Source organism: Vicugna pacos, chromosome 32, assembly GCF_048564905.1.
Source record: "Vicugna pacos chromosome 32, VicPac4, whole genome shotgun sequence".
NCBI lineage: Eukaryota > Metazoa > Chordata > Mammalia > Artiodactyla > Camelidae > Vicugna > Vicugna pacos.
The window spans coordinates 15,877,246-15,898,574 of NC_133018.1; the positions used below are offsets into that span (position 1 = coordinate 15,877,246).

Consider the following 21,329-nt stretch of genomic DNA (forward strand, 5'->3'; position numbering starts at 1 on the left):
GTTCAAGCCCCAGTACATCCACTAAAAAAAAAAAACACGGCTCTGAGAAGTTTTGCAATGAACACTGTTTCCCAAACTCATTGAATCAGAGGATCCTTGCTGGATCTTCAGTAACATCTGTGGGCCACTACCTGCCAGAATGCAGTCTGGTAACCAGTGCCTGTTCAAGCTGAGCTGCTAAATGCTTGCGTTGCCTCACTTCACTCTCAAACTCCCTTCTCCCGAACACGACCCGTCTCGGGGCGGCTGCACAGTACTACCTGCTCTTGGTTTCTTGCAGCCCCAGTATGAGCCCACACAGGACTTGAGGAAGTGGACCCCCTGCCTTCCCACCCCCTTAATAACCCCAAATGGGGCCTCTGAGTTGGATCCAGAAAGCACAGCAAGGTAGGCCCTCCTCTCCCTCCTGCCCGCTGCTGGCCCCCTCCAGAGGAGGGGATGGGGGCCCCTTACCCGGCACACGAAGCACTCAGGATGCCAGAGGGTGTTGAGGGCCGAGATGTAGTTCTCCAGGATGGCCCGGGCGCAGCCGCCACACTTGGGCGCGAACATGTCAAAGTAATCCTTGCGGCAGTAGGCCTTGCCGTCTTTCTCGTGGAACCCTGAGGAGCGAGGGGGAGCGAAGGCCTCCAAGGTGAGGCCACCCTGACTCCAACCTCCACCCCTGTCCCCACCTCCCTGATGCTCCCAGGGATAGTGAGTTCAAAGGTCAGTACCTTCAGGCCCGAAGAAGGCTCCACACTGGGCACAGAAGAAGTGCTCGGGGTGCCACGTCCGGTCAAGGGCTGTCACCACTTTCTGTGAGAGCAAAGGGTGGGATCAGCGCTGAGCTGCTGCCCCGTGGACATCCCACAGCTGAGACCTGCAGGCAAGGTTGGCCTTCCCACCCCCAGTCCCAAAGAGCAAAACACCCCAAGATGGGGACCTCTCCACATTGTGCTCTGAGTATCACTGAGAATTCTGACTGACTGAAGGATGTGACGTGCCAGACACACTCTGTCTCCTTTAATCCTCACATGCGCAATTGAGATCACAGGTTCTACTGTGACTCCCATGTTGTAAGTGAAGAAACTTAGTCTCAGAGAGGCTAGACTCTCCCTTAACATCACACAGCGGGAGAGCAAGGGAGCCGGCACTCCACTCTGTTTATCTGGGCAGGGCTCCTCATCTCTTGGAGTTCTGGCAGAAGGGAATCTGGGATGGGAGGTGGGAGGGAGGTGACGCTGCTTCATGTGCCTTAGGACGGGCCGGGGATCAGGCCTGAGTATGAAGCCCGGTTTCGTAACTGTGTGGGACCCAGCATGTCACACGACCTCTCTGAGCCTCGGACGGCACCCCCTGCACCCGGGAACTCACATCCAGGATGGGCCCATTGCAGTAGTAGCAGCGCGGAGAGAAGAGGTTGTGATAGTCCTTTTCACAGTAGGGCTGGCCATCCCGCTCGAAGAAGTTCCGGGACCCGATCTCCTCCTGGCAGTGGGTGCAGACGAAGTGCTCTGGGTGCCACGTTTTCCCCATGGCAGTCACGACCTGAGGAGGGAGGCAGGATGTGGTTCAGGACCTGGGCCTGCCACGGAGCACCTGCCCCAGAGAAGCAACGGTCCCGTGCCCCTCTGCCGCTCCCTCCCTGCCCAACCCCAACCCTCATCATCACCTGCCCCGCAATGGGTTTCTTGCAGGCCCCGCAGACTCCCTTGGCAACTGTGGCGACTCCCAGTTTGTTCAGGTCAGACTGCAGGCTCCCCAGCATGCTGTCGAGCTGGCTCCCGGGCTTTGGGGGCCCCCCTGGGGGAGAGCTGCTCCCCGTCTTCCCCTGGGCCATGAACTGTGGAGGCAGGGAGAGAGGGCTGGTCAGGACATCCAGGGGGAGGGGGTCTCCCAGCACCAGGGGCTTTTCTCCCTCCCGGAGAGATGGGCTGATCAAAGCAGGGTGTGCAACCTCCTCCAGGGGCCTTGGGAGCCCTCAAGGTGGGAGTGGCATCTGTAAGACATCCTGGTGGTCAGAGGGCAGGGCACCCTGCAGACCTGACAGAGCCCCGGAACACACGGCTAGCAGGACCCTAAGCCCCAGCCTCGGCACTGACCCCTCCCTCGTCCTGCCCTTCCGGGCTGCTCTGCCTGCCGTTTGGAGGCCAGCCAGCCACCCAGCACAGCTCTCCGTCCGCTCTTTGCTCCAGGCTCTGGATCTTAGATGGGGGAGGAAACAAGAATAAGAATTTCTTTTTTTTTTAATTAAGAAAAAAAGAATATGAGAACTTGTCACTAAACCATTTTACAAAAAGGAATTTAGGATGAGATAAGAGGATGGATTTTTTTCCCTCCACTGGCAGGACCAAAATCAGGAGGAAAAGTCTAGAGAAAACCAACCAGGAGAGAGAGGCCCAGGGACAGATGAAGAGGGAGAGAGAGGCATGGGACTTAGGGAGGGGAGATGACTGGGGCCGGAGAGCAAGGAGAACCTGCAGGTACTGCGCCGGGGGCCGGGGGCGGGGAGCACGTTTTGGCTTCCCTTCTGGGAACGGCTTGCTCAGAGCCTAGGGCAGGGCTGAGGGGAAGCCCCACTGGGAAGAAAGAAGTCAACTGACATCTCCAGGGTAGGACCAGGGACATCAAGTTAAGGCCAGGTCTAAGGAAGGGCTGTGGTATTGTGCAGAGCTTGTGGATGGAAGGACAGAGTGTGTGTGTGGTGTGTGTGTGTGCGTGTGTGTGTGTACGTGTGTGTGTGCACACATGTACAGGGTGGGGACACAGCTCAGGCATAAGGACAGGCACAGGGAGGGCCGGTGCCAGGGCCCCGAGGCCTGCCTGCATCGAGGGGAAGAGCGGGTCCTCGTCGGTCTGGCAGCCCACGGACCTCACAGAGTGGGGTGCTGGAGTGGGAGGGGTGGGGTCCTGCGCATCATCCTCCCGAGGCCCTGCCCCAGCACTCCGGACCCCGGGGGAGCCGAGGGGGAGAGCTGAGGGCCCCAGGGTGGAGGAGGCGGGCAGGCTGGGCGGGGGAGAAGAGCTGCTGGCAGAGGCGTCTTTGCGATGCTGGAGCAAAGGGCCGGTAGGAGAAGGAGAAGGCAGAATAGAGAAGGTTCTTCTCAGGGGAATGGGTGAGCCGGGAGGGAAGACAACCTGAGAGGAAGAAAGGAGGGAGAGAGATGAAGACAACAGAGGAAGCACCAGCTCAACCAGCAGGAACATGAGAGGGGACGTCCCCTGGGCTGCCCAGGGCCTTCCCACTCTGGCACCAAGAGTGAGGCCAGCCTCACAAGGTCACAGGATGCAGGACCCCCCACGCGCCAAACCTCCCCTCCAGCCAGGGCCAAGGAAGAACAAGAGGACCTCGCTGGCCCAGCTCTGGGCCGGCTACCTTCTCTACCAGCTGCCCCCCAGCCCGCCTCCCACGCGGCTGCACGGTGATGATGATGCCCTCAGCCAGCCAGTCCTTGGCAGAGGCCCCCGGGTCCCCCACATCTGCCTCCGCCTCTGGCTGGATGCCCAGCCGGCCCTGCAGCTCTGCGATGAGCCGCTCCTGGGACGGGGTCCTGCTCAGGGCGGCGGGGTCCAGCCTGCGGCGAGGGGAGGGCTCCCGGGACATGGGGTGCGCGTGGCCCGTCTCCCGGCTCCTCCTGATCACGGAGCGGATCTGAGGAGGGAGGGAGGCTGTCACAGGCCACTCTGGGCTCAGCCGCTGCTGCTCAGTCCACACTCAGGGGCCCCCAGGTCGGAGGGCAGAACCAGAGAAGGGCCAAGCTGAGCTGAGAGGCAGGGGGATGGGGGTGGGCAGAGCAGACTCCCTTCAAGTCAGCCCTGACCTTGGGCAAGACATGTCACATCCAGGGCCTCAGCTTCTCCATCCTTGAAATGGGATACTGGTATTTTCTCAACTGCCTTAAAGGATTATTACAAGAATTATGCTTGTAAATGGACATTCTTATGAGAGCACAAGACTGCCCTTCCTTCCTTTTTTCATTTTTAATAGAAAAGTATGATCTTTCCTCCCAGTAAATCTTTCAGCCAGCTTTTTCTTGTTGTTGCTGTTATTATAACCTACTTGTTTCTAGCAGTTTGGGTTTTTTGTTTGTTTGCTTGCTTGCTTTTGTTTTTGTTTTTAACTTTTTTTAATTGAGTAATAGTCATTTTACAATGTTGTGTCAAGCAGTTTGGTTTTTTGTTGTTGTTTTATTTTGTTTTGAAAAGGGCCTAAAATTTCAACCAAGCAAGAAGCAAATAATGACACTATCACCAGCCATGGCTTATTGGGGACCACGTGCTGTGTTCTTTTTAATCACTTTCCAGGCATTACTTCATTCAATCCTCTGGAGAACCTTGGGGGGAAATGCTCTGTTACTCTCATTTTAAAGATGAGAAAACTGAGGCTGGTGGGGGGTTGCCCAGGGTCTCACAGGGAGCAAGGGCTGGAGGCGAGGCTTGTACTCAGTTCTATCTGGTTCCAAAGCCCGTGCTTTTAATATGCCACACACATCCCATCAGGATGTCGGGGGAAGCTCATCTAAAGGAAAAAGCCTCCATAAAGCAAGGGGCAGGGTGTCACTGAGAGAAACGCCAGGGCCCAGGGAGCCCCGCTGGCCCCACGGAGCCTGCTGCCCAGTGCTGGTCGCCCGGGTCTCAGGCCACAGCACCTGGGGATGGGCTGCCCAAGCAGACATGCGCAGAGGGGGAGGCCACATGCAGTCAGCCAGGGATGGCTGACGTGAGGATGGCCAGGGCCATGCCGAGCAACCACAAGAGCTCACGCCTGCCTGGCCAGAGGTGGAAATCCTCTCCGTGGTGCTGGGCGTGTCCACGACCACGGCCTGTAGAAGCTCCGGCTGTTCCCTCCCGGCCTCGGCAGCAGCTTCAGCGGTACCCTCTGGCCTCCTGGGGGTCTCAGGTCCCTGGGTTGGCCTGATTGGGCGGCCCACCGTGGGCATCTCTCCACCTAACTGCTTCTTGTCAACTAGGGCCGGGCAGCCGCTCTCCGGCTCCCCTGGCTCCGGCCCTGCCCTCTCCTTCTGCCGTCCACGTTCCTTCGTGAGACTCCAGGTATCTGGTAAGATAGCCTGCCGGTCTGTAGCCACGATGGCTTGCTCAGCTACTTCCTGGAAGCTGGGCAGAGCTCCCAGCGGGGTCTCAGGCCTGAGTGTCCCCAGGGCCCTGGGCTGCTCCCATGAGGTAGCCACAGCCTCCTCTGGGCACAAAGGGTTGGCCGATGGCACTCGGGGGTCCCCAGCCTCCTGGGGACCTGCACACCCAGCACTAAGTACAGTATGGCTAGGGGGTGCCCTGGAGAGCTCAACCACCAGGTTTGGGTCCCCCCAAACACAAGCCTGGCTCTTTGCACTCAATGGCCCCAGAGAACCCTCTGAAGAGGGAAAACTTGAGTTGCGGATGTCAGGCATCACCCCGAGGCCAGCCAAATCAAGCCAGCTGGGGGCCACAGGAGGTAGAAGGCCCCGTGTGCTATCACTGTCCTCAGTGCTGAGGGCCTCCAGGGTGTGGCCAGGGCCTGCAGGGGAGGGTTTCTTAGTGGGTGGCAGGAACACAGAGGGGCCAGCAGGAGGAGGAGGAGGAAACATTTGGTGTGGGGATGGAGCTGAGCCGTGCAGCCCCAGGGAGCTCAAGGCCACAGCAGAGGAGCTGGTCTGGAGGAGGAGAAAGACAAAAGGCAAAGGAGAAGGAGAGAGAGACAGGAGAGGTGAGGAAGGAAGCTCACTGCAAGGGACCAGCTTGGCCTCAGGGCTCTGAGAGCCACCATCTACCCTGGCCAGATGTCTCATCCAGGTGGCAGGGAAGCCGAAGCATGAGGACTGGCCCTGGAAAAAGACCCAGGCCTCCTAGAGAAGTTTTCCTGGGCTCTACATCCTGGACCCCCGTCAAACCTCAGCAGCAGAATGCAGCCTCTGAGCCAGGCCTGTCAGAGCAGACGGAAGGGAGGTGGACCACAGGGAGGTCGGCCCGGGCACCGACCAAGGGAGGGCCAGCAGCAGGCAGGACCCTGCCTGCTGCAGCCTCGGCCCAGCGCTTGGCTCTGTCTTGCCCAGACAACCCCAGCTCCCTGCACCCCGAGTCCTTGCCCAAGAGGCTACAACCTCTACAGCTAGAACGAGCGGAGCTTCTCCAGGGGCAGCGAGACACCGCAGTCTCAGAAAGCAGCACAGCCTAACGGGCACCGGGGCTGACACCTGAGCCTGACGGACTCACTGCTGACCTGCCTTCTGACCCTGGCGCTCAGAGCTGCTGGGACACGGGGGTCACCAGCTCGGTCACTCCCATCCCTCCACCTCGCCCCCCCCCCGAGCTCCACCCCATCGCTGAAAGCCCAGCTGAAGGGAGGCGGGAGGCACCATCAGGGCCAAGAGCTGGCTCCCCTTCTCAGCTTCTCTAAGTCATGCCCCAAGGTCTGGCCAATCCATGTGGAAGGGCAGAGTCAGCAACCGTTGGAGAGCTCAGTCAATATCAGCCCCCAGGGATGCAATGCATCCTCTAAATAACACATCTCGGGCCTGGCAGGCCTGGGGAGGCCCGGGGGGAGGGGGGCACCTCACACAGGACTAGCCCAGAAGCCTGATGGGTGAGGTCTCCCAGGCAACTTAGGGGACTCAGAGGACCACAGAGGATGGAAGGAGGCTGGCAAAGGAGGCCTGTGGATTCAGGAGCCAGAGGCAGAAAGAAAGAGGACGCGTTGAGGACAGCTCCAGCGTGGGAGATGAGGCTCCAGGGCTAAAGACCTCTCGGCACAGGATCCCAAGTCCCACATGCCCAGCAGGGAACACCCTCCCCCAAGAGCAGCATCAACACAGGGCCCTTTGTCCCAGCCTCTGATCCCTTCCCTGGGTGGCTGGGAGCTGGGAGCACCCAGGGAGGAAGGAATGTCCCTCCGAGCACTTTCTTGCCTTCACAGGCTGTAAGGCAGCTCAGTCTCGGAGCAGCCTGGCTGGGCCCTCCCTTCCCCCTATCCTGATAAGGCCAGGGCACTGCCTGCGGGGTCCCAGGCTCAGGGAGAGGCACCCACACACTGAGGGGCCGAGTTCCAGTGGGAGGAGAAGAAGGGAGAGGGGCCTGAGGGAACAGGGCAGGGAAGAGGAGGGGCCTTAAGGCACCTTAAAATCCGACAGTGAGGCCATCAGCTCGTCCAGCTCCCTGGTGGCAGAGGAGGCCGAGATGCGTGTCTGCTGCTGGCTGGAGGTGACGCGCTGGGGGCTGCCCATCTCGCCCTGGTTCACAGTGATGGCGGGGCTGCAGGCAGGCGTGGCATGAGCAGGGGCCCCAGCGTCCAGCCTGCCCTCCCCCAGCGTGGCCCTCCCCTCACAGGGGATCACCATCTCAGCTCTGACACTGAGGTCCCACCACCCCCAACACTGGAGAAGCCCATCAGCCCCCAGTCTCTCCTGGGGACTCATCCCTGGGAGGCGGCTGCTGTCAGCCAAGGGGCCAGAGCGCTGAGGTGAGCTGACAGGGGAGAAGAGAGGGCAGCTCAGGCAGCCCCTTTCCCAGAAAGACCAAGTTCAAGCCCGCCTGTTCAACAAGCCCAAGCGTCCTGCGCATCCCCCACCGCACTGTGTGTACGAGTGAGGCTGTTCCAACAAGGTGCTAACACCGAGCAGAGCCGACGCCTGGTAGGCACTTGCCACGCATATCATGTGCAGCGCTTTACGTGTGTCCCATCATCCCATATCCCTTCTCCCATTCTACAGATGGGAAAACAAAGGCTCAAGAGACGACAGTCAGTAAGGGCGGAGCCAAGCTATGAACCCTATTGTGCTGCTCCAAAGCCTGCACTGGCAGCCGCTGGCCACCGGCGCCCTCAGCCTGTACAGCGGCTGTCCTTTCTGAGGGCCGTGGCTCGCTGAAGGCAGGCATGGTTTCTGTGTGATTCACCACCATCCCTCGGGGCCCGGCAAACAACGGACACTTTCAGAGGGAACATGTGATACCGGGGATGAGAGGACAGACACCGGAGCAGGGGATGGGCTGGGCGAGGCCTCCCTCTGCCTGGGAGGGCCCCGCGGACACTCACACAGGGCTGGGCACGGAGCTCTCCAGCTCGTCCAGCAGACTCTCCACGCTGGGCCGCACGTCCTCCAGGCCCCGGCCCCCATTCCGCTTGGGCTTCTCTTTGGTCAGCGGCCCGGCTTTGCCCCCCAGCGGGCTGTTATTCTCCGGGATGCCATAGTGGGAGCTCAGAGCGCCGGGCAGGGGAGGGCTTGAGTTGGCCTCATCTTGGGAAGAGAGAGAAAAGCTGCTCATCCCTAAGCCCTGGGGGAGCCTAGAGGCCGGCAGGCGGGCCTGGGGCGGGGTCTCACCTCGTCCTACCTGTGGGGAAGCCCGGGGGGTTATGCTGCACCGCATTCAGCTCCAGTAGCAGGCGGTCGAGTTCTGAAAGGTTGCTGCCCAAGGAGGAGCTCATGACAGTAGGTGACGGCTCGGCTGACTTCTGCTTGTTGGGAAAGCTTTGAGAGGCAGAGGGGAGACTGCGGTGAGCAATGCTCGGGTGGCCCCCAAGTCCTCAAGGAGAACAGGTGGGGGGCGGGGTGCAATGTCTCTGCCAGCCAGAAGACGGAGAGTGGATACGGGTTGTGGTAAAGAGAGGGTAGGAAGGAAGTCTTGCTTCAGTTCCTGAACCTTCCTCAGTGCAGGGTGATGTGACAGCCACCCTGGCCGCTGCAGGAGATGGCAGTGATAAGGCCACCGACCCAATGGAGAGGCCTCAGGAACTGGCCAGGCACCTCAGGCTTTCTGCAGTCTAACCCAATGACCCTGGAGGCAGAACGCCCACCTCCCCCCGACACCGAGGGCCGTGGCCATGCCTGGTCCCTGGCCTCAGCTGCCCCCAGCCAGGCCGCTGCGCTGGATTTCCAAGCGGGGGGTGGGGGTGGGGACTGGGCAATACCTGTACACGTGCTCTTCCTCACCGGCTCGGGAACACGGAGGGCCCACGCCGTCCTGGGGGATGGAGGCACTGGAAGTTTTGGCGTTGGAGCCGTACACGGGGGACGGGGACTGAGGCTGCAGGAAGAAATGTGTTCAGAGATTCCCAGAGGAGGAAAAGGAACCACCCAAGTCATCCCCGGGAGGCTCCTGCTCACAGCCAGTCTCACCAGGGAATTTCCACACTCGGCTGGGAGACAGGTGATTAACACTTGGTCACTGCCCTCACGTGGTGGTGCAGGGTGGGGAGAGCCGGACGTCCCATGCCTCTTCTCCCCACTCCCCTGATCCCCGGCTCTCTGAGCCACTGCCAGACAAGTTCCTTTTGCCCCGAAGCTGACTTTCGACCCCTGGTCCCCACTTTACCTGCTGGTGGACAAATCGGGAGGTGCCACTGGGCTGCCACTGGTCTAAGGGGTCAAGAATTGTGCCATTGAGGGCCTCGTTGGATGGGGGAGGCGGGACAGGGGGCGGCACAGCAATCTCCTGGTACGTATGGTTTCCAGTTGGGTACGAATAGGGGGTCTCCTCAGACAAAAACACGGGCCGTTTGGAGATGTGGGAGGTGGTGGATTCCAAGTCCGCCAGCAGGGCGTCTGCAGAGAGAAGGCGCAGGTAAGAAAAGGAATCCTGGGCACTAAGTCTCCAAAGGCAGCACTCTCCCTGCCTGTACCCAAAAGTTAATGACCTCTGAGTACTTGCCCCGCCCATCGGAGACACGGCCAGCCCCAGGTCAGGACGGGACTGGCGCAGACCAGCCTGGCTAAGAGCATCTCCCACAGCTCTTCTCTGCAGCCCAGAAAGGCACTCTGGATGCTCCTGGGGCCACCCTGGGGGCTCTCCTACCTCTGGGAGTCGGGCACCTGTGTTCCCTCCAGACAGGGCCGCGCGGCTCGCTGGCTTGGCAGTCAGAAATGCCTGCCTGGAACCGGGCACTCCGACTACCCGCAGGGCCAGGCGGAGAGGAGGGGCGGGGCAGGAGGGGCCCCACGTCACAGGGAGGGGCCCGGGCACTGCCAGGTCGCACTTAATTTCCAAGAGCTTAGGCCTTCTCAGCACCTAAACTGGAGGGGTCCTTGGGGTGGCACCTGCCCTTTCTGACCTGGTAGAAGCCAAAGCTCAGGCTCCAGACTCCTCCGGAGTCTCTGGGCTCTGCGGGAGGTGTATGGAGAGGTGGGGGCTGGGACGAGGCTGGTGCAGCGTTCCCTCCCCCTCGGCAGAGGGGGCCAGACTGCTCTGTAGGCTGTTTCTGCCGAAGCCTGGCAAGCAGCCTGGCCCCAGAAGCTCCAGGGCCCCACCATTCTGCTTTTAACAGCAGCAAGGGAGCCGAATCCACCCTCTAGTGCAAGCTTCCATCACCCCAGCAATGGGCGGCCAACAGGGGGCCCTGCGTCTCCTCAGCCCCCAGACAAGAAGGATACAGCTGAGGGCGGCACAGGAACTGCTGATCCTCCCCTCCTAGGACCCTCAACAGCCCCACAGCCTACAGAGCCCGGCCCCACATGCCACGCCCTCATTCCTGCCATGCTCTGGGCTACCTGCCTGCTGACCTGCTGGGGTGGGGGATGCCTGGTCCCTGGCCCCCCTGATAATAATCACCAGAGTGCAATGGCTGGCTAGGGTCGGGACGGTATAGCTGGTGGTAGAGTGAGTGCTTAACATGCACGAGGTCCTGGGTTCCATCTAAAAATCTAGTAACACCCTACCCACAAAAAAATAAATAAAACAAATTTAAAAAATAATAAAAATATAATTTATTAAATAAATAAATAAACCTAATTACCTCTCCCTTCAAAAAGAAAAAAAAGTGATAGCTGGCTCCAAGGTCATTTGTTTACCCGTAACAGGCACTGTCCTGGGCACATTTCATACATGGTCTCAGTTAATCCTCCCAACGTCCCGTGACGTTGGAACTCTCACCCTCCCTTTACAGATGGGAAACCAGCTTTGAGAGGTGGTGGGACTAGCCCCAGATAACACAGATGGAAAGTGACAGGACTGCCTGACTCCTCAGAGGCCCCAAACCCCAATAATCTGCCCTGAAGGAGGCTGATGGGATCACAAGATGACACCAGATTTAAACGGCACAACTTCCTGAGTGACAGGGACCCAGCTTTGAGGGCTGCCAGTCTGATCCTTCCTGGTGGCCCTGTCCCCAACCCCAGCCCTGCTCAGAGGAAGGAAGAAGGAAGCAAGGGCCCCCACCCCACCCCGGGGCCTGGGCCTGCGGGCCCACACCTCCTCAGCTGCCTGCGCTGATCTCCTACCCCTGAGGCTGGTGACTCCCGCCCCAGGCTCCTACCCAGCTGATCAGAAGCTTGTTCCCAGGCTTGGGATGCCTCCCGACTTCCAAGGAAGGTCAGTTCTTACAGCCCCTCCTGCTCCGGGGCCTTTGGAAGAAGTCTGACTTCCTGTCTCCAGCAAACCGGAACTAGAGGGAGTCAGCGTGTGTCTAGGTAACAGGAGAAAAGGAACTAGCGTCCGGAGCCAATCCCAGTGGCCTCTCCACGGCCAGACCTGCTGCCTTGGCTTCACACGGTGTCACTGTCTCCTCTGGGCCCAGGCCAGCAGGGGCAGGTCCCTCCTCCACCACAGGCAGGGCCAGCCCCCAAGAGCAGGCAACAAGTGCAAGCCTGGTGGGTACTGGGGGCAGCTGCCATGCTGGCTCTTCCCCCACGAGCCAGGAGCTTCACCTGTGTCACCTGCCTCCCCCTCACACCACCACCAGCACAGGGGGCAGGACTGAGACTCAGAGAGGCATTGGCACATCCCCACACTGCCTGAGCCAGCTAATGTGACAGCTGGGACCCGGGCTCCAAACATGCAACAGAAGACAGACAGTTAACCTTCCCCGTCAAACTTTCTGAGCCAGGGCATCAAACACCTTCGCCCACTCCACTCACGGCCTGACTCTAAGCCTTGCTTATTGGTTTAAGGACTAGACTCTGATTTATGACTTCAACAGACTCTTTTCACCAGGGGTACATCTATTGGTCAGAAGGAGCAGTCCCGGGGGATGGACAAAAGATCGCAGGCTGTGGAGCCGAGCCAAACCTGAGCTTGGTCCCAGCTCCACTGTCGGCCCCTCCCACGGCCACAAAGCAAACTATGCAGCTCCCCCAAGGCTCAGTCTCCTCATGAAGCTGGGATTCCTACTCCCCCACTCACAAGCACTCGTGTGAGGTGTCTATGGGACTGCAGATGCCACAACACAGAAAGCTGCAAACACATCTTATTTGCTTTATGAAATTCAGAAAAAGATTTTCCTCCAGGGAGGTCAGGTTGGGGTACAAGGTGCTGACTTCTCAGTCCTCTGTGGGTAGGACCCCGGCAGGACAAGAGAAGGGCAACCTTGAAGAGAAAAGCAAAGTAATAAAGTAACGTTCAAAGGGAAACACGTGCGGATGTCAGAGAGAGAAGGCGTATCATTGTCCAAACTCGCATCCGAGTGAGAGAGGATGTGCACAACTGTGGGGTCTGTGGTGTAGCTCCTCCTCCCTCTCTGTCCTCAGTCTTTGCTCAGTGATGGACAGGACTTGGTGTCACCATCCCCCAAAACCTCCCACAAGCACCGCAGGGGAGAGCCAGGAACCCAGGAGGCACAGAAGGGTACCACTGGCCTCGACTTTGGGTTCTGTGGGCACAGAAGCCTGCAGTGTCCTGCAGGCTACAAAGTGGTGACAGGCCAAAGTCTCCTTGCAATCTCAGCAAACGCCTCCCCTGCCTGAGTACACAGAGGTGCCAGACGGAGGACTGGAAAGGAAGTCCACTTACAGTCAGCGCCCCACGCTGGGTGGGGGTGGGGGGCTAGTTTTCAGCTACAGCTACTTCCTGGCTCCAGCTCTGAATACCCTAGGGACAGGCTCAGAGGTTCATTCTACATAGACCTCAAAGAAGGTCTCAAAGACAATAGTAGCACTGGAACACACCCTCCCTCCCTCCCACACGTGGGGAGAGCGCCTTCCATACACACAGAAGCAGTATCTGAAGCAGCAGGGCTCACTTGTTCAGGATAAGGAAGGCCTCAAACTTCCTCAGCATCGTTCCATCAAGCTTCTGGGTCCAGGCCTGAGGCCTTGGAGACAAGTCAGAGCCACTGGGACCCTGGAGAAGGAGCTCTCTCTCTCTCTGGGGTTTTTCAGCCCCTTTCTGGAGGAAACCACCCTAGATTCTGCAGGCTTTTTGCCTCTGCCGTCCAAGTGATGCAGGCTCTGGCACTTCCATCTGGGAAGAGGGAAAGCCCAGTCTCTGGGTGAATCCATTCAACGTATGTGTGGAGGGGAAGGGCTCTCTTCCTGGAGCTGGGTGCCGGGGAGTTTATGCAAAGTCTGCAGCCCAGCAGGGGCAAAGGCCACCCAGCTGCGCCCTGGCGGCGAAGGGGTGCGGACCGTCCGCCGCTGTCCGCCAGAGGGCGCAATCGGCCCGTCGCTCCCCGCCTGGGGAATAACCGAAGGTAACCTCGCGCAATCACGGTATTTTCGAGCCAGGGAAGACCGGGAGCCCCCGGCCATGGGCGCACCGGGGAAGTTTCAGTACCGGGAATGCCTGACTGAGCTAGAGGGACGGAACAGACTGAGGAGGAGCACAAGGAGGTCTGGATGTCAAGCCTCTGGACCATGTCTGGAGGACACTATCATTTGAAGGTGTGACCCGAGAGTGACGCAGCCCATCGGGCTCCAGAGACCCAGAGACAGATGTACGCCCTCGCTTTCACTGCCTCCTCTGCAGACACTGCGGCGCGGGTGGTGCCCCTGTCCCCACCTCGTGTCCACATCTGAGCAGGCGCTCAGAGCCTCTGTGGCTTTGGATCCAAAGGCTGCCCTGGGACTGGCAGCTGGGTGGGCACAGTGCACCGCGGCCAGGCAAAGCAAAAGGCCCTTTCCTGGGCCCCAGGAGCCACCAGCTGAGCATAATCCTGAGGGCCAGGTGGGAGCCGCTGGGTCCGCAGCCCAGAGGCGGTTAAGACTCAGGTGTCCTGGCTCTCTGCCCATGGAGGGAGGGGACCTAGGGGCCAATCGGCCTGCATTCCAGGGCAAATGCCACAGCTGTGCCTCTCACATTCCCAAACCAGCCCAGGAGCACAGAACAGAGGGAGCCCCTGGCCCCCTAGTGTAGGGGATCTCTCCCAGACTGCAGCTCCCAGACCTGGGCTAACCCAGAGACACATGACACCCAATAATAAGTAAAAGGAAATCAATGAACCCCTTCCACCTCCACCCTCAACTGGAGAATAAAAACAGGTCAGGCTTCTCTCACAAGCCTGGCTTTCCCTACCCAAGCCAGGCTACTTCTTAGTATGGGATAAAGACTGTTAAGATCAGAGGCTGGAGCTGGACGGGTGCCAAAGAGAATGAGATAAAGGGCCATCCAAGATCCCTCAAATGCGTGGCGGGGAGTGGGGGACAAACCAGAGCTATTCCATTCTCTCCCCCAGGCTCGGAGGACACTAGCTGTTAGAACGCGCACGGGGGGATTCTGAGTCCCACAGAAAGGGGCTGAGTTGCTTCACCAGGCTGCTAATCTGCTCTTGTGTCTTGGTTTTCTTGTGTGTCCGATGGGAATTCCACCATCTTACAGGAGGAAGGATTGCGTGAGCGAATATAAAGTGCTTTTTTAGCACAGTCCCTGGAGTTAGCACAACTCTGTAAAGGGGAGTTGCTAAGCACATGGGAGTTCCCTCCCAGAGAGATGGTTAGCCCTGGATGGGGAGGAGGAAAGCGCCTCCCCAGCCCACCCCAGTCCTGAAGGCAGAGGATGCCACAATCCTGGATCAGCAGCTGGGGGCACCATTCTGGGGAAGACAAAGTTGCCCTGGAGAAGCCTCCCCACTGGGTCTTCACGATGGAGTGTCATCCCATCCCAGGGTTTACAGGCTTCTCTGCCACACCAGCCCCAGGCCACGCTAGAAGAGGTGGAGTCCTGTGGCCATCAGGAAGCTCCCATCTCAACATGCCCTGTATGCTCGAGGCCTGGCCTAGGCGAGGTCCACAATAAGAATAAGATCTTACTGCAGGCCACTTTAACTCAGCTTTCATTCCCCCAGGCATGTGCTGGCATGGTTTCCTCAGGAGCTAAGGAGCAGAAGGAAAGTGTGGCAAACACCTCCCAGAGTTTGAGCACAGGCCTTAAGGGGCTGCCCCTGCACAAGGGCCCTCCCAACAGCCCAGGGCCAACCGTCCATCCCCGACATTTAATATGAGACTCAGGCTCTCAGAGAGATAGCACCGGATTGGCAAGTCCCCTGCCCTCAGGTCCTGAAGAGGCCCACCTTCTGGCCTGCCTATCCTGCTGGACTCGGAACTCTGGGCAAGGGAGTTCGGCCCTGCTGCTGACCACCTGTGCAGCCTTGGCCTCAAGGGTCAGAGGAGAAGCTGCCCAGCCTCCTTAAGGCTGCACGCACTCAGGGACATAAGCAGTGAGTGGGGCTCGGCCCTTCCTAAGGAAGGAGCTATGTAAACAGCAGAATCGGCTCCTCTCGCAGAGATGGTCTCATCTGGGCCCCTTTGCTGAGACTCTTCCAGATTAGGAAGGAGAGCAGGAGGAGGAGGCGGGTCTCCCCCTCCCCCAGCCCTGAGCACATGAGCAGAGGTAATCTAATCCACGGTGGGGCACTTTTACTCTGTGAGTAACTCCCCAGGAATGGGGAGCTGGGTATATTTATCCTGATAACTGTCCTGGGAGGAAAGGCAGATCTGTGACCAGAAAGGGCCGATCTACAATCAGGCCAGATCTGCGCGGCACCAGCCAGCCCTCAGACCCAGGGCCTGGACACTGACTAGGAACTCAGCCTCCCGGAGGGGCTTCCCTGCCAATGTGGGTGCTTGTCAACTGCCTGACTCCTCTCCAAGAATTAAGCTCTCGAGAGCAGAGGTTTTGTCTATCTTGCTCGATGCCACATCCCCAGCAGCTAGAATGAATGGCTGAATGACAGAGGGAGGGAAAGATGGGGAAGGAACCGAAAGCAGAGAACACAGCCAGGTCGGGATGCCAGGGCCCATCATCAGGTCAAACCGCCTCTCTGGGTGGTCTTCTGTCTGTAAAACAGGCAGACCCCAATCTGTTTCTATGTCCGGGAGCAAGCTCTGAGGAGGAGATTATACGATTTCGAGTGAGATTTATACACAACCTTTTGGAGCTCTTAGGAGTTTGTCTAAATTCAAGATACTGCTATTATCTGAATCCCAGACAGGAACTGCTCTCCCTAAGGTGATGGATGAGAAACAACCAATACTGTAGTGTCATTTAAATATTTAATAACCGTGCCTGGAGGTTATGAAGACACAGCCACTGTCTCCTTCGCTGACTCACGCCTCACTCAGCAGGAACTGCCATTTTACTCTCAGCCCTGAAGGAAGTGTGAGCAGGGGCTGACACACAGGAAACCAGGGAGAAGGCCGGAGTCTTCCAATCTTCTGTCGGGAGAGGTGGGAGGTGGCCCTTCGGAGAAGGCTTTTCTTCCGGGGCTTCCCACATGCCTTACGAGGGCGGTTTCCTGTCTGCCAAGCCCTTCCCTGCAAGGCAGACAATGTGCGTTTGCCGGCAGGTTGGCTCTTTGTTGGGTGCCTGGCTGGCATCCAGGGTCACAGAGCACAGGTAACCAGAGACTCAAGAGAATAAAGGCGGAAAGGTAACTCCGGAGGTCACCCTGAGCTCCAGGCAGAAGCCCAACTGTACCAGGCCTGTCTGCACTGGACACCCTCTCTGATCAAACCCCGCCGGCCGCACCTTCCCCGTCTGATGGGGCTCTGGCAGGCAAGGCAGCAACAGGTGGGAGAAGCCGCCAGGTGTACTCTGCACACCTCCACCCCCCACAACACACACAGCAGCAGGTCCAGGCTGGCAGGACAGTGCAGTCTCCTTTCTGTTGTAAATAATTCACCTCTCAGTGCAGGCTCAGGGCTCCGCCCTCAGCCAGAAGGCCAGGAACACTGTGGACACATTTCATTGGTCAGATTTCATCCACCTCTTCAGGTCACTCACAGACTTTGGACTTTTTAAGGTCACGTCTCAGGTCCAACTCCAGGCCCACCTCACGGTTCCTTCAATGGGTAAATGTGAATTTACATACCAAAAAAACCCTACAGCCTCAAACCCAGGAGGCTTCGGCGGCTGGAGTATTTCTCAGCCGTTCGAAGTCCACTCCTGCAGTCTGGGCTCTTTGAGGCAAGTGGGTCTGTTAAAGAGCAGGGCGCCCCGAGGGCCTCTCACCCCCACTAACCATCAACTGAGGTTAGGAGGGGCTCAGAAGTGAGTCATCTGCCCCCTAGAGAACCGAACAGAAGGTTCAAAAGTTTGCCTGTTCCAAGAATGAGCTGTAGTCTTTTCCCAATGTTTGGGAACTTCATAGCACTAGTTACCCGCTCTGGGCCAGTCAAGTTCTGACTACTGAACACAACTCAAGACGGCCACGGAACAGGCCAGCACGTCCCCGCCCCGGGCAGCTGGGCCGTTTCCCCACTTGGCTCTCTCTTGCCGCCTTCCTGGGTTCAGTACCTGTGACACGAGACCCTCTCCCAGCTCCCCGAATTTCACTGTCACCGAGGATCATCAGTTCTTCCTTCATGGGCCCCTCCCCCTTTACTTGCCTCCCTTTCTTTTCATCAAAGGTAGCCGACAATTTAGACTGGCAGCCCCCTGCCCTGGGTTCCCCCACTCTAACCCTTGCAACAGACACCAGCAGCTCGAAACCTCACTGCTTCTGTGTGTGTGCACATCATTCTTGCCTCGCCCACTGGACTGCTTAGCCTCTGAGGGCAGGGACCCCTTCCCCCTCCCTAGATCCACAGCACGAGCACGTGTGCCGAGCACGGGGGGCACCACAGTACTCAGCCACTGACAGCCCTCCCTGCTCACAGGACGAGATCAGAACCCCTGGGGTTGGCATCCTAGTCTGGAGCCTCTCACAAGACTCACTGCAACTCACCTCTCTGGCCATACTGGGCCCCCCCTTCCTTTTCCCCAGCAGCGTGGCTTCATTCACAATAATTGAACGTGCCCTGCCCCCACCACCTCCACCAGCTACAGGGACAGCCACACCCCCAGGGGGCAGATGGGGGCCGGGGGCATGGGAAACACCTCAAAGTAAACCAGAACACCTTCTAAGGATCAGACTGACTCAGGAGCAAGAAACTGAAACCACTGCTTCTTTAATTAAAAGGAGCAAGGCTACTTCATGGAGTCAAATGCAAAACGCAGACGAATTGTAAGACAAGAAGTGAGGCTTCAAAGAGCCTTCTACACACGGAGGGGGCTCAGGTGACGTGCAGGCAGCACCACAGAGCCACTTCACCCACACCAGAGACTTGGCTGCTATGGTGGCCGTGGGAGCTGGGACGGTCACATGGCTCTCTGTATATATATACATACCCTTCTGGCATCCCAGCCCGCATGGCTGTGTGGCCAAGCAGAAAGCACGGGTTCAAATCCACCACTCACCAGCTGGGGTGGCAATTTAGCAGACATTCTGGGCTTGAGTTGCTCAGCACCTCAGAGAGCATAGGATGAGTAATCAATCAAAAAGTATGTGCAAGCCACCACGATGGCTGATGGCTGATGGCTGATGGCTGGGGAGAGCCTCCTCCCCTCCACTGTGACACAATCACCCGGTGGAGGAGGCAGAGCCAGGGACTGCAGCCAGGAATCTTGGGAGCTGTGACAGGTCTGTCACTAACTCGGGCCTCCTTGCTGGGCAAACCACTGACCTCATCCCTCTGTTCCTGGGGTTTATTCCAAGTCCTCCTCGGAGAACATCAACTGAGCCCAGAAGCCTCTGACTCGCTCCCTAGCAGGGACAGAGGCCAGAGAGAAGCTGCAGGGCGCCCCCCACCCCCATGCCAGCTCCACCGCCTGCCTGCCGGAAAGTCTCCGCCAGGAAATCACCGCCTCTGAGAGCCCTGCGGCTTTGAACCTGGAACTGTGACAACAGAGGAGCTACCCAAGCTCCCTGGGAGCTCTCAGCCCGACCTCGCAGAGAAGCAAGGCCAGGGGAGAGCAGCTCCTGCCGCCGAGACTCCGAGCCCTGCAGAGTGCCACAAAGGAACCCAGAGACAGAGCTGAGTGGCCAGAAAGAAGCTCAGACACCAGGACACGGGGAGAGATGTAAAATAAGCCTTACTGAGCATCTGCTTGGAGGCTGGCCTCACAACCCCATTTTACAGATCAGGACAAAGAGGTTCAGGGATGTCTGACGAGCACACTCTGCAGGCCGGCGCAGTCCCCACCCTTGCGAGGACAGCTCTGCCGGACCACAGAGCCCACCCCACGGGGATAGAACATGGCTGCCAGCAGCTGTCCCTCGTTCTGCCTGTCACCACTCTCCACACTCTCTGCTTCCAAAGCACCAGTCTCTGGAGCCCCTGAGCAACCCAAGAAGGCTGGTCACCGGGGTGCTGCTCCACCCCCGCCTCACCCCCCCACCTCTGCCGGGGCCCTTGCCCTGGGCCTCCCTTCTTCTTGGTCCCCCTCATGCAGGGTCCTGAGCTACAGGAGAGCCCCTAGTGGTGGCACAGGGAGCTCCATGTTCGAGGCTAACTCCCTGCCGGGTGGGTCACCTTGCAAGAGTGTTTCCCCACAGCGCCACCCTGCAGGGGCCCCAGCATGGTGCTCAAGGAGCTGCCCCAGGCGCTGACTTCCGCCCTGGCTTACTGCCCGCAGATTTCTTATCTGGACAGAGAGAAGGGCGTGGGCCACTGTTCCACAGCACAGACGTATCAGTGGCCTCCCCGCCCCCACCAGAATCAGGCAGAGGGGGGATGAAAATCATCACGAGAAAGGCAGTCAGGACTCCACTGAGGGCACCAAACAGCCAACTGAAGGAGGGACAAGGAATCTCCTGCCTGATAGGCTACTGATCAGCCTGAGGTGTGCCACCAACTATCCTTAGCTAAGGATCACGACATCTGCGATTTATTTGCTTTTTACTTTTCGAAAATAAACTGAAGTGGGTTCAAGACGACTCCATGACCCTCGACCCCACCTACAGGTGTTCCAATCTGCTTTCTTGAGAAAGAGCTTGGGAGGTGCTCAGAACCCCAGGCAGCAACTCCGGAAGAGAGATGGGCAGCTCATGATCCTTATCTGCCTCGAGTGTCAGCAGTAGGGTATGACACTGCAGAACACAGCTGGAACCACTCTCTGAGACAGTCAAGAGCAGGGAAAGGGCAGATGCGGCAGGAAAGAGCCAGGCAGAGGCCCCAGGTGACCCTCAATGACACTTTTGCTTCCCTACAAGTATCTACGCCATCCATCCAGTCTCACAAGTTGGGAAGCCATCTGCTTCGTTCTGAAAAAGACAAAATTCTCAGGCCATTTGAATGACTGTCAGCACCTCCTGGTAAGGGAGGGCCCACTGCACACACAGGAGCCCCAGGTCTTGTCCCAGTCCGTCCCGAGCGCCCTACACTGGCCCTGGTGGGATGGTGTCGCTGATCCACAATGGAAAGATGCCTCCAGCCATCGTCCAGAGGAGGGCCAGACAGCTTTCTCTGGAAGCGCAGATCCTAACCAACTACGCACTGGGAAACTGGCTTCTCCCTGGACAGGGAGGGAGCAGATGGAGGCCACAGTCCTCACAGCTTTGGCTAACCAGAGTCACACTCAGAAACCACAACAGAAAAAAAAGGAAGGAAAGAGACCTTCCTGAAACAAAAAGCATCCAGGGAGACCTCTGGGCTGTCAGTCTCGCTGGCAGGGCTCACATGTGCGGACATCAAGGTGCGGAGGAGGAGGATAGGGCGGGAACAGAAGCAAAACAAGACCCTGCAGTCCTCCTGCAAGAAGCCCACCAGCCCCAGAGCTGAGGCAGAGGGCCCAGCAGATACCAAGCCCCATGGGAGAACCAACCAGGATGGTCTGTGCCCTGGGGCTGATGTGGCAGAGAGGGTCCCAGGGCTCAGCTTGGCTTGGTAGAGCTCGCCTTCCTCCACCATGCCCAGCTGGTTCCATGAGAAGATTGATGGTGGGGCGGGGAGGGTATCCATCTCAGCCCTGATTTGAATTTTATCGGACGAGACATCTGGGGCTCTGGGAATCCAACCCAGCGCAGCCAGGACAGATGGCAAGAGCACTGCCCGAGTGTAACGCCCCACAACATCAGGCAGGAAGTCCCCAAGGCCCACGCACAGAGCATCCACAGGTTTCTCTGGAAGTTGGATTTTTGAACTGTCTTCTTTCGGGTGATGGTTCAGAGAGACCATTTCTATCACTCATGCCACTGGAAGCTAGACTCTGCAGCCTGAGGGGCCTGAGGGGCCCTGAGGGGCCAAGGAGAAGGGCCGCCTATGGCGGGGGGCAGGCCAGCCGAAGTCAGGAGCATTGAATCCCCTCGTTCTGCACTCACAGCACCTGCTCTGTGCCCGGCGGTGTGCTATGCACCAGAGGATACAGCTGCCCTGGCCACTCCTGGTCTAAAC

The 21,329-nt window shown here is 58.5% G+C and overlaps 1 protein-coding gene across 4 annotated transcripts in view; it reads right to left on the minus strand.

Annotated features, from left to right (window-relative positions):
* The window catches only part of PXN (paxillin), a 42,401-nt gene that overhangs the window by 2,532 nt on the left and 18,540 nt on the right, over positions 1 to 21,329 (minus strand). Inside the window, exons 2-14 of one of the 4 annotated variants that reach the window (XM_031670032.2) lie at positions 9,286 to 9,515; positions 8,882 to 8,997; positions 8,305 to 8,441; positions 8,009 to 8,210; positions 7,092 to 7,227; positions 4,752 to 5,633; positions 3,359 to 3,634; positions 2,806 to 3,120; positions 2,085 to 2,186; positions 1,655 to 1,825; positions 1,357 to 1,530; positions 717 to 798; positions 454 to 602 (exon numbers count right to left, since the gene is read on the minus strand). In XM_031670032.2, the coding sequence (XP_031525892.2) occupies positions 454 to 602; positions 717 to 798; positions 1,357 to 1,530; positions 1,655 to 1,825; positions 2,085 to 2,186; positions 2,806 to 3,120; positions 3,359 to 3,634; positions 4,752 to 5,633; positions 7,092 to 7,227; positions 8,009 to 8,210; positions 8,305 to 8,441; positions 8,882 to 8,997; positions 9,286 to 9,515 (2,972 nt within the window). The remainder of the gene's footprint in view (positions 1 to 453; positions 603 to 716; positions 799 to 1,356; positions 1,531 to 1,654; positions 1,826 to 2,084; positions 2,187 to 2,805; positions 3,121 to 3,358; positions 3,635 to 4,751; positions 5,634 to 7,091; positions 7,228 to 8,008; positions 8,211 to 8,304; positions 8,442 to 8,881; positions 8,998 to 9,285; positions 9,516 to 21,329) is intronic. The other 3 variants (XM_072952804.1, XM_072952805.1, XM_072952806.1) reach the window with 3 other exon arrangements.